The sequence below is a fragment of the Stenella coeruleoalba genome (assembly GCF_951394435.1).
Source record: "Stenella coeruleoalba genome assembly, chromosome: 16".
Classification (NCBI taxonomy): domain Eukaryota; kingdom Metazoa; phylum Chordata; class Mammalia; order Artiodactyla; family Delphinidae; genus Stenella; species Stenella coeruleoalba.
In genome coordinates this window covers 60,108,514-60,120,785 of record NC_137162.1, presented here as the reverse complement: position 1 = coordinate 60,120,785, position 12,272 = coordinate 60,108,514, and the positions used below count along the sequence as shown (strand labels likewise).

Sequence of the window (12,272 nt, the reverse complement as noted above, 5' to 3'; positions counted from 1 at the left end):
CGCCTGCCGATGCAAGGAACACGGCTTCATGGCCCGGTCCAGGAAAATCCCACATGCCATGGAGCGGCTAGGCCCGTGAGCCACGGCCGCTGAGCCTGCGCGTCCGGAGCCTGTGCTCTGCAACGGGAGAGGCTGCAACAGTGAGAAGCCCGCGTAACGCAAAAAAAAAAAAAAAAAAAAATTAATAAATGCTATGAAGAGAAAAAGAAAAGATAAAGAAATAAAGGGACTGAGAGTGGATGGTGCTATTTTAAACAGGCTGATAGGAGAAATCTTCTCTCAGAAGCTGTCATTTTAATAGAAATCTGAATTCAGGAGAGAGAGAGAGAGAAAGCAGGTATTCCAGATGTGACTACCTGGAAGAAAGGTGGTCCAGGCAGAAGGAAGAGCAAATAGAAGGGCTCTGAAAGGGAAATTTTCTTGGTGAGTTATTACAGATCAACAGGAGCATGTAGGATTCCACTGTAGAGTGGAATACAGTTCTGTCAGGCTTTTATGCCTACCGATCAATCCAGTGAAAGCAGTCTTATCAACGTTACCAGTGACCCACTTCGGCAAATCCATCAGTCATTTCTCTCTCTTTAAAAAAAAACAACTTATTTTTGGCTGCGCTGGGTCTTAGTTGCGGCATGCTGGATCTTTAGTTGCAGCATGTGGGATCTAGTTCCCTGACCAGGGATCAAACCCTCTGTATTGGGAGTGAGGAGTCTTAACAACTGGACCACCAGGGAAGTCCCCATCAGTCATTTTTCAGTCCTTATGTGGCCTTCCCAGCGAGATTTGATAAGAGTTTTACTACAGGTGAGAGTTCGGGGGCTACTACTATAATCCGGGTGAGAATTAATAGTAATTTGGATAAAGGTGATGGTGGAGGTGGCAAGAAGTAGTCAAATTCTGGATATATTTTGAAGACAATCAAAATGATTTTGCCGATGGATTGCATGTGGGATGTGAGAGAAAGAAAGGAGTCAAGGATGATTCCAAGATTTTGCCCTGAGTAAGTGGAAGAACAGTTTCCATTTACCGAAGCTGGGGGAAGATTGTGAGAGGAGCAGTTTGGTAGGAGGAATATTAAATGTCTGATTTAGGGTGTGTTAAGTTCGTGATGCCTTTTGGAGTCAAGTGGAGATGTAGAGTAGGAATTTGTATGTAAGTAGGGTGTAAGGAAGAGGATGGGCCTGGAAATATAATTTTGGAAATTATCACTATATATAAATGACATTTAAATCTTCGAGGCTAGGTGGACAAAGAAATATAAATAGTATTTAAAGCTGTGGGACTAAATGCCCCAAGGAAGCAAGGTAGGTAGGGAAGAGGAGAGGTCTGGTTACTGAGCCCTTTGCCAGTTTCATATTTAGAGGTCTGGAACAGGAGCATCCAGGAAGGGGGAATGAAGAAGCAGCTCGGCAAGGTAAGAAAATTACTTTCACTTAACAAATGTTTCAAGTGGGAGGGAGGGGCCAAACTCTGGTAAACCCTGTGGGAGGACAAGCACTTGTGAGGACTGAGAAATGACCAGTGGATTTTACAAGGTGGAGGTCGGTGGTGACCTTGACAGGACTGCTCTCAGCGGATGATAAGCAGTGAAAGCCTGACAGGAAGGAATTTCAGAGAGTGAGTGTAAGGAAGAAATGGATGGGGAATGTGAGGAAGACTGTGGGGAAGTTTTTGTTTTTTAAGATGGGATATATTATAGCATTTTGTGATAGGAATTATTTAATTGGGTGAGAAATTTTGGTAAAAGGAAAGAGAGGAGACAATTGTAGGAATAGACAGAGGAGGTGGCATACCGGGCATGGTGATGGCATGGCTTTAGATAGTGGCATGGACAACTCATTGATTTTCAGGAGTGTGGCTAGGTATACTGTGGGCCAGCTGGCAGATCTGGAAGTGGGAACACAAGGAAGTTCTTTTCAGATAGCTTTTATTTGCTCAGTGTAGTAAGAAGCAAGGTCATGGCCTCCTTGGCTACAGGTTCACCCTTGGAAATTTCTTCACATCCAACCTTTCTTTCCATTCCCACTGTTCTCTTCCCAATGAAAACTCCAAGCTGGGCTGTAAAGAGTATCCTGGTGTGAAGAAATCAGCGTCTCCTTAATAAGACAGCCCTACGCTTAGAGAAAGTTAAGGTCTCCACAAATTGATCGGTCCTTCATATGTGTTAAAGGATAAACACTGGGGCACCTTTCAAATAGCCTCTCTAAGGTTTGTTGACCGGGACTGCTAGGTAGTCCCCTCTCTTGCTAAGTATCTCTTCCATCTCCTGAGTGTCACGAGGCACCCCCCTTGTCAGGCTGGCAACAGGCACATCACTTTGTGAGAAGGGTGCTCCTGTGTAAAAGGCCTGTAATTTGTTGTGTTAAGGAACTGGACTGTGATTGCTCAGCTACTGGCTTGTAAGCCCTCCTCTCCTTTCCCACAAGGTGTGTCAATTTTGAGTCCATAGTCCATAATTTGGCTTGGTCGGCAGGGTCTGGAGAGGCGGCGGAGTGTGTGCGTGCGTGGTAGGACCTCTTCCTGCCTCGTTTCACAGAACTGTTTCAATTCAGAAAGGCTGTGTTGTTTCAGAAGGGATTATAAATTCAGCCTGAATGCTGGTCTAACCAGCTTCTTCCATGTTATCACTCCCTACCTTTCTTAAAGATCTCAAACCGGGTGTCCTTTTTGTCCAGAGGCAATTTGACTTTCTGTGGTTCCTTCTCCGTCCAAAGGCCAGGAAGAGAGTCACATTCCTGCTCAGTTCATGTTAAACATTATGGCCCTTGGTCTATAGATGTTGTTTGAAAATGGAACTGGTATGCCAGGGGTGACCTGAAGTTACAGTTTCACCTCGATAGTTCTTGAAATCAAGATGTCATGATGTTGATCTAAGGAAAAAATTAGAAATTTCTATCCTGACTAGCTGGAATCATGGCATGGGTGGGAGGATGAGGCCTAAAAAGAGAGATAACATCGTTAATTGCCTTCATAGAAATCCAGGTGAAGTCACTGGGAAAATGATTCTCCCAATGAATCTCAGCTTCTCCTCATTTTGCTCCTAGAGCTGAAAAAAACCTTGTGCTGTATTAGGTGACCACCAGCCTCCAGATTCCTCTCCTCCAGGGACACTAAGAATTCAGTCTGACCTTAACATGCTTTAAATCTCCTATGGTCCCCTCCCCATCACTCTTAAGATACATTTCATCCCCTTCTCCCACCCCCCATCCATCTGCCTGTCCTCCTTAATTATCTTTTACACCTGTCCAAATCTAACTAGTTCTTCAGGGCTCAGCTTAAACTCTATATCTCCTCTGTGGAGAGATGGAATAAATTTAACAGATGTCTACACTGAAAGCCAGGCACTGTGCAGAGTTTTAGGGATTCAGGGATGCACCGAGAATAAAGGACAGGACCCGACATCAGGGAGCTTTCAGTCTAGTAGGGGAGATATTAAAAGAATTAGAAGACAGTGTGGTAAGTACAACAGTGGGATTGAGTGTAAGCTTGAAGAGGCTCAGAAGAGGGAGCTGTTACTTGTGTGTGTAGAATTGGAAAGGTTTCCTGGGGGAGATGACATCTGAGCCTGGGTCTGAGGCTGAGAAAGGGCCAACTCCTCCAAGAGCTCTCCCTGCGTGAATTACCATAGCACTTCGCTTGGCTCCTCCATGGACACCCACCTTCACCGCTCTGCACAGTTGGTGCCCTTTGCTTGTGAGTCTGTTTACATCCTGTCTCCCACTAAACCAGGATGGAGATCTTGCCCTTATGCTCCCCACAGTCTGAGCACAAGGCCTGACACCGAATAGGGGCTCAATACATATTTGTTAAATGAATAGAATAAATGAATCCCAGAGACAGGTTTTTCTCTCCCCAAACACTTTATCCAGAGTTTTCCTGAGCTAGCCAGAGGGATAAATTCCTTCCTAAGGCTCCAGGAAGAATTACCAAGTCAGTGGAATGTCCCCCACTTCCTGTCCTTTGCTCTTTTGCTTGCTGACTCCGCAGTGTCCCCTGCTGCCTCCAAATGCCTATCCACCAAGGCCTTCCTTTCAGAGAGCTCCAGGCTCCAAAATCTCTCTCCAAAAAAACGACCCTTACTGATTAAACTATGGAACACAATGGAATACAGCTGTGGGAATGGTTGGGAATGAGGCTTTCCAATGTATACTTTTTTAATGTAAGTTTGATTTTGGAAACATGTGAATGTTCACCTATTTAAAAAAAAAAGAGAGAGAAACCTAAACCTCACATTGAAGATGATGAAAATTCACCCAAGAGTGTGAATGACTGATAGGTAATTGAATTTTCAATTTTAGCTTCAATAAATTATTTGTTGAATGAACACATGAAGATGTCTCCATAGCATCTCTGGATCTCCACTTCAGTCCCTTGCTCCCTATTTCTCCCTAAAGAGGGAGGAGACCTCACATCTAGGGAGGGCCAGAAGCTGGAGGATAAGGGCACAGGGCACTTGAAGTCCTTTCTCCCAAACATGTCTGTTTCAGGGACATCCCAAGTATGGGTTCTTTGATTCAAATTCCTTTCTCTTTGATGGTCTCTATTCCCGGCTTCTCTTGGGGAAGAGATGGAGCTGGTATTAGGACACTGATTCAGACCTCATGGGTTCATGGTTAGTTGGCCTTGAAATTGGGAGAACCCAGGTTTTTAGGAGATTCCCTAGACCTCTTTCCTGGGTCCAGACTCATATCTACCTACCTACTAGGTATTTCTACTGGAATATCTCTCAGGCACCATATCAAAAAACTGCCTCATCATTCTCCACCCAAACCTGGTTCTCTCAGCCTCCTACCCCCGAAAAGCACTCTCACACACCCAGTTACCCAAACAAATTTAGGTTTCATGCTGAATTCTTTCCTCTCCCTTACCATCCTCCAATTTATATGCCCCACGCTTACCCCTCAGGCGTGATCTGAACATCTTCCAAATCTCCAAATCTGTTAGCACCTCTCCAACTCTGCAGCCATTCCCCTAATCCAGGCTTCCAGCATCTGTTAACTGGATTATTATAGCAGTCTCCAACCTGGATCCCACTCCAATCCATCTGTAGCCTTGCAGGCAAAGTCATCATTCCAAAATGCAAAGCTCATTATGTCATTTTCCTGCTTAAAACCCTTCAGTGGCTCCCAAGTGGCATTAAGATAGAAGTCCAAACTCCTTATTGGAGCTTACCGGACCCTATAGAACCTGGTCCTATTTTCTTTTTTTCTCCCTTATATAAAGCCATCTGGGTTTGGTACTTTTTGTTGTAAGCAGATTTTTAACTACTGATCCAATTTACTATAGCTATTGAATATTTTGTTTATAAATTTAAAAAATTATTTATTTTTATTTTTTGGCTGTGTTGGGTCTTCGTTGCTGCGTGCGGGCTTTCTTTAGTTGCGGTGAGCGGGGGCTACTGTTCGTTGCGGTGTGCGGGCTTCTCACTGCGGTGGCTTCTCTTTGTTGTGCAGCACGGGTTCTAGGCGTGCGGGTTTCAATACTTGCGGGACTCGGGCTCTGTAGTTGTGGCTTATGGGCTCTAGAGCGCAGGCTCAGTAGTTGTGGCGCATGGGCTTAGTTGCTCCGTAGCAGGTGGGATCCTCCCGGCTCGAACCCGTGTCCCCTGCATTGGCAGGCGGATTTTTAACCACTGCACCACCAGGGAAGTCCCTTTTTCCAACTTTTTGAGGCAGATGGTTAGCTTATTAACTGTCAGCCCATCTTCTGTAAATAAGTATGGAAGTTAAGATGTTTCTAAGTTTCCCTTTAGCTGTGTCCCACAAGTTTTCATATCTAGTATTTTCATTATCATATTCAGTTCCAAGCATTTAAAAATTTCCATCATGATTTTTTCTACAACCTATTAGTTATCTATAAGTGTGTTTCAAAATGCCCAACGGTATTTTTTGTCATCTTTTTTTGTGAATGACCGCCATCTTAATTCATCCTTGGGTAACAAAATCATTCCCCAATCTGTACTTACTGGATACACCCTAGAACTTCCGTTCCCAGAAACATGCTTTTTGGCCTTTGGACCTTTGTACATTCCGTACCTGCTGCCCGGACACTCCTCCTTCCCCCTTTGTTAACTCCTACTTAACCCTCAGGTCTCAGTATTTTTAATAAAAAAAAATTCTCTGCAAGCCTGCCTTGAACTTCCAAATCTGGATTAGATAGCCTTCTGCTTTTCTAAGTGCTCTCACACAGCTTGTACTTAACCTTTTTGCTTCTTTTCTGTTTTTCTCACTTTTAGATTCCTCCTGCAAACTCCTTGAAGACCTTGCTCAGTGCCTGGCCCACAGTAGGTGATCAGTAAAGAGTTGTAGAATGAATGGTGATTCTTACCTGTCACTTGCTGGTAAAAATTCCCATTTTGGAGCCACAGAGAACAATACACAGCTGCTTCCCTCCCCTCAGGTATCGTCATATCCATTGTGTCTCTCTTTGTGGTTATGGTTTATCTCTGGTTGTTCATCTCCCTCCACCCCATGCCACCCAGGTCCCTGGGAGGCCTATTCTCTGGAGCAGGACTGGGGCTAGGCTGGACTCCAGCAGCTGCCCCTCCCCTGCCAGTGACTCCTGGCGCTAAGCCTTCTTGCCAGCAGGTGGCACCTAAAGCCTGAAAGCTGAACTACTCTGTTCCACGTTCCTTTTCTGAGCTGCTTGTTGGGACACATAACCTGGCTTGGGCTGTGCTTGGGCTTGGAGAGGATGCTCTGGCCTGGGAACCTGACTCCGGGCTCCCCTGCTGCTGTCCTTTCTTCCTTGTCTAGCAGCAGTCACTGTCTGGCCTTTTCCTTTGTCTTAAGAGTCCTATTCAGTGCCTGTGCTCCAACCAGACATAAAACTAGGTGGGGCACTAAAAACTATGAAAATGATGATTTTTGTATATCATGTATGTTCTTATGCTCTTTCCTTAGTAACTCTCTCTCCACATTCTCCCTGCTTGTCCTCTTAGATCATCTAGGAAGCCCAGCTGAGCCCATCAAGGAAGCCTAGCAGCCTGGCTCCCCTCTTAGTTTCATTTCCTCTCCAAAGCTTAGAGGCTAGAACTGGGGAGTTATTTATTTTTTTAAGAAGTAAGAGAACAATAACAAAAGTAGACAACAGCTGTGGGTGTGTAGGAGTGTTACTGACTTGGGTCCTTGGACTCTTTAACCAACAGAAATTGGTAAGAGGCCAGATGAGGAATTCAGGCAAGGTTTTACTGGGACTTGTGCTGCAGCACGAGGGAGCGACAAGTAGTAACAGGTGCCCTTGCTCGCTCTCCGTGGAAGGCAGGCTGGTTCCTTCAGTGGGGTGAGGACGGAGGCAGATCTGCAGATGGGGCCGGAGGAGTGGCTTAGGTGTTCTGCCTACCCTCTTGGTGGTGCCGTGTGCAGGGATCATGCACAGAACCCTGCTTTTGCTCCCAGTACCTAAGTGGCAGTCGGTTTGTGGCCTTTTATCTTATTGCTCATAATTGCCTGGATTGCGGCATGCATGCAGTTATTTTTAATTCCATTAGTTTCTTTGTACTCTGTTGCTGTGGAGATGTGTGTCCAGGTGCAAGCACTGCAGTAAAGGCCCCAGGTCCCAGCCTGTCTCAGGAGGAATTTATTGAGGCACTGCTAGTATCACTTTTACCTCGCCCGAGAAATATTTTAAAATTTGCTTTTGGTGGTGGACTCTTTCTTTGATTATGTCACTGCTTTGGGTCTGAACTTTGTGGGTGACTATCTCACAAAAATTACGTCAAGTTACAGCAGCATCGTTATGGGTGGGCAGGAGATCCTTGGGAGGCAAAGGAGGGGCCATTAATCTTGTCTGGAAGAGGATTAAGGAAGGGACAGTTTGATCTGAATCTTGAAGGCAGAAGGGAAGGTTATTCTGTCTAGGTATTAGAAACAATGGGAATAAAAAGAGAAGCACATTATCAGCCTTCTGTATTCCCAAATGCTCCCAGCCTTACCCCCAAACTCTGCCTACTAAAGTCCCCTCAGCCTGCTCACATGCTTCCTTGGTGAAAGCGCCAAATCCTAGCCACTAGATGACCAGGGAGCTCACATGCTTCCTTGGTCAAGGACTTCCTTGGGGCATCCTGGCCTCTTCTGGGTGACTTAGCTTGTACCTTTCACCTAAACATTTGCCCTGTTGTGCCAAAGTGTGGCCGTCCTGTCTTCTTGAGCACCTGGACCGCCTCTGCTTTCTCCGGCTCTCCTAGGAGCTAATGGAGTTCAGTTGGAATTCCACGTACTTGTCACAGGTGCTCTTGACCCTGGGTTTCAAGATGTTGCAGGTGAGATCCTTATCCTTTCCTGCTATGCTTTGGCTTTCAGCTTCAGTGAACCCAGGCCAGTTGGCAGGTCTCTCCTGGTGAGGGAGTGAATGCCCCACAGCGGCTGTGAAAGGGACTTCTCTTTCAGGCTGGAGAAAAGAGGATTGGGGAAAAGAGTGATTTGGGGATTATGGGACAAATTTAAGACAAAGCTCACATTTTGCTGATGCCTCAGCCCTGGAGCAATGAGCAAGGCAAAGGCTACACTTGGGTGCGAGGAATACGTGCCACAAGAAAGGAAACAGTGGAAGATAGATGAGGTGCATGAGTGGGAAGCTCCTTTGAGAGATAATCTAATCTGCTCCCAGAAAGGATGTTAGAAGTGAGGTTATTAAATTGCTCTGGAGAAAATGCTGGGGTTAGTACTGTCCTTGTGGAGCCACAGGTGCAGACCTATGTCTCTGCTCTTCTCTGCCTGATAAACGCTCCCTACCAACTTCTAGGCCTTGCAGGAAGCACTGGGTTTTTGGTGTGGTGGTGCTATTACATTGGATGCGAGACCCTATCGTGCCAAGGAGCACTACCTGGAGGTTCTGGAGGTTGTAGGAATTCTGGAGAAGAGCTGAAGGAGAGGTTTCTGGACCTGGAAGAAACCTCTAAGCCCATTAAGCTCAACCCTATCTGTCATTTTATAGTTGAGAAAACATGGGAAATTGCTTGCTTGCTCCAGGTCACACTGAGTTAGTGGCAGAGTTGAATCCACATAAAACACTGGTTGCTACGGTTCATTTCTTTTTTCTTTTTCTTGGCTGTGCTGCGCGGCTTCTGGGATTTTAGTTCCCCGACCAGGGACTGAACCCGGGCCCTCAGCGGTGAGAAGGCAGAGTCCTAACCACTGGACTGCCAGGGAATTCCCGGTTGCTATGGTTCTTAACACTTAGGTCCACCGTACCAGATGATGTCTCATATCCCCCACCACCCTGTCTTGGTTCCTTCTCGTGGGGCATGAGTAATCAAGGACTACATTGGACCTGGTAGCCTTGGTCCAGGATGAAATGCTATCCAAACCTTGCTGGAAAATGCCACCACTAACCTCCAAATGCCCGTTTTGTTTATGCTTAAAGTGCCTTCTCAACAGGAAGGACCAGGCTCTGGTGGAAAGAAAACAGGTCTGCTGCTAGGATCTCAAAGCCAGTGGAGAAGTGAAATGAAAAGGGCCCCAGAGGACCCTAAAATAAAGGAGACAAGAGCCTTTGGCGGTGGTTGGTGGGGCTTTACTGCAAACCGTTATAATTAAAGTGCTATTTTACAAGTGTTTAAGACAGGGCAGACAGGCTCTGAGCCAGGACTCAGCTTCAGAGGCACACGCCTGGAGGGGAAATGGCACTCGCAGGGGCCATGAGCTTAATCACTGCCGCTCATTTAATAAGCACAGTCGTGCTGGAGTCTTCTTACGGAGCCTGAGAGGAAAAGAAGGGAGTGGAGAGAGCCATGCAGCAGCTACTTTAAATTCCTAATCTTGCTCCATGCCCACTGTGCACACTGCCTCAGAGCCACCCCGGGGACTGACACAGATCCTTCCTCTGGCCCAGGCTTCCCACCAGCTCAGGGTGCCTGGGTCATCCTCGTTATCATTCATCACTGATTTCCTTTTTCTGCCAGAGGTTTTCCCAATTTGTAGCTTAAAAAACACCAGCAGGAGGAGAAGCAAGGAATGTTCTTGTTAATATAAACCCACACCAAGATGACTCAAGAAATGGGTGTTTCCCAGGGTTGGCAGGTACATGGATGGGTCCCGCATTCTTTGTCTGTAGGGTGCTTGAATGGGTAGTACTGTCGAACGTGCCAAAGGTCTGCGCTTTTAGGACCTGCTCATGTTTTTGAGGACCTCTAGGGAGAATCACTGGTTTAGAACCAGGGCCTATCAGAACACTGGGAGAGGGGAAACTTGATGAGTCCTGAGATCATTCCCAGGAGGAGGGGAGCACTACTTCCGGAAGCAGCAGCGGGGAGGACTGTGCCAAGGCTCTGCCCAAGGGGCCAGGGTGCTTGGCCTGGAGGCGTGGCTCCTCGTGCAGTTCTGGGTTACTGTTTGGGCAAAGCGAAGTCCCAGGCAGTTTCCTGTGCACATTTCCACATGGCCTGCATGAGGCGGGTGAAGCCCATGTCTTTGGGCTTCTCCAGGCCTCTCATCAGCCGTTGCTTCATGATAGAAACAAATTCCTTATTGCTCAGCTCTCCGTTGCCTAGAAGAAGAGGCAAACACAACAGGGATAAGTGACAGCCTTGGAACAAAGACAATGAGACAATTCCATTGCTCACATCATGTAGGTCCCAAAGCCTAGCGCTCTCTCACAGCCAAACTCAATTCTCTTGGTTAAAAATGAACTGGTTTGTACTGTCCTTGATGTTTCCAATTGCAACTCAGTGATAGTTCCGTGTAGTGTGACAGAAGTTGAATGAGAATATATATGTCAGGTCCTGTGCTAGGTGCTGAGAATAAAGAGATAAAAATGACTTTGTCCCTTGAAATACCATCAGGTTATGGGAGAGACAAGTACATTATTTCAATAGTATGGTAAATGCCATAATGGGGTAAACAGAAGATGCTATGGGGGCACAGAGGAAGACTATCTAACCCAGGCTGGGGAGGGTGCAAGTACAGGTCAGTAAAGGCTTCCTGGAGGTGACTCCTAAGTTGAATCCCAAAGGATGAGCAGGAAGTGGCCAAGCAGAGGGGAGTGAGACGGGGGAGGCATTCCAGTAGTGGTAGTAGCATAAGCAAAGGCACCTGTAGGAAGCAGCACAGCTGTTAGAGAACTACAAGGAGTTAGGTATTGCTGGACACACAAAGATAGGGATATGGCCAGTAAACCAAAGAGGAAGGCAGGAGACAGGTCCTCAAGGATCTTGTATCCTTATGAAAGGGTTTGCACTTTATCTTCAGGGCAGGAAAGGACTGGGAGAGGGGAGTAAGATGTAGTTAGATTTCCATTTTGGGTAGATTTCTCTAGCTGGATGATGGTGATAGACTGGAGTGGCACAGATGGAGTGAGTATGGGAGCCAGTTAGGAGGCTGCTGCAATAGTCCGGGTAAGACATGATGAGGCTTTTCATGGTGAAAACTAAAATCAAAACCTGGCTTTGGGTTAAGCCCATTTTCTCATGGCTTCTCATTTGACCCTCTTCAGTGGCAGACTCTCAGGTCTAGAGGAGAACCTGGAGAGCATCTGGTCTGACCCAAGGTCACTTCTCAAGCCACATGGAATAGTAACCACTCCAAAAGTAGAGGACAGTTACCATTTGACTAGATGCTCAGGAGTAAATGTCTGCTGATTAAAAGAATCGCAGCCATTACTGGTGGTGACAGGAAGCTAGCAAACAGACCTCTACTAATGATCAGTCTGGGAAGAAAGTGGTAAGAGGGAATAATTGGTTTACTTCTGTATAGAGTACCTGAAAATCTAAACGGGCCCATGTTTGCTGTCTGAAAAGAGCATGGGCAGCCTCAGGGATACCTCAGAGCAAGATTAAAACAAACAAAAAACAGGTAAAGCTAACCTATGGCACTAGAAGTTAGGGAAGTGGCCGCCCTCGGGGGTATAAGTGACCGGAGGGCAGCAGCACCAGGCAACTCTGCGGTCCTGGTGATGTGCTGCTTCAGGATGATGCATGGGTGTGTTCAGTTTTTAAAAATTTATCAAGCTCCACACTTATGGTATTTGCATTTTTTTGTATGTATATTATACTTTAACTTAAAAAGTAGCCTGGCTGGGCTGAAAGTTAATCAGTAATATGGCTTATTAAGAATGCAATTAAAAGAACAAAAAGGTCTAACTAGGATTCTTAATATTTTGTATAAAAAGAAGCTTAAGATGAAAAAACCTGAAGTTATTTTTATTTATTTATTTTTTGGTGGTGGGGCTTGCAGGATCTTAGCTCCCTGACGGAGGATCAAACCTGTAGCCTCGGGCAGTAAAAGCGCAGAGTCCACTGGACCACCAGGGAATTCCCCAAACCTGAGGTTATTTCATTC

General features: G+C 46.1%; 1 protein-coding gene across 4 annotated transcripts in view; it reads right to left on the bottom strand.

The window, feature by feature from the left end:
* Nucleotides 1-6,487: 6,487 nt before the first annotated feature.
* The window catches only part of MICU1 (mitochondrial calcium uptake 1), a 203,622-nt gene continuing 197,837 nt past the window's right edge, over nucleotides 6,488-12,272 (bottom strand). For 2 of the 4 annotated variants that reach the window (XM_079899945.1, XM_079899946.1), the window contains one exon: nucleotides 6,488-10,482. In XM_079899945.1, the coding sequence (XP_079756071.1) occupies nucleotides 10,322-10,482 (161 nt within the window). In that variant the 3' untranslated portion in view covers nucleotides 6,488-10,321. The remainder of the gene's footprint in view (nucleotides 10,483-12,272) is intronic. The other 2 variants (XM_079899947.1, XM_079899944.1) reach the window with 2 other exon arrangements.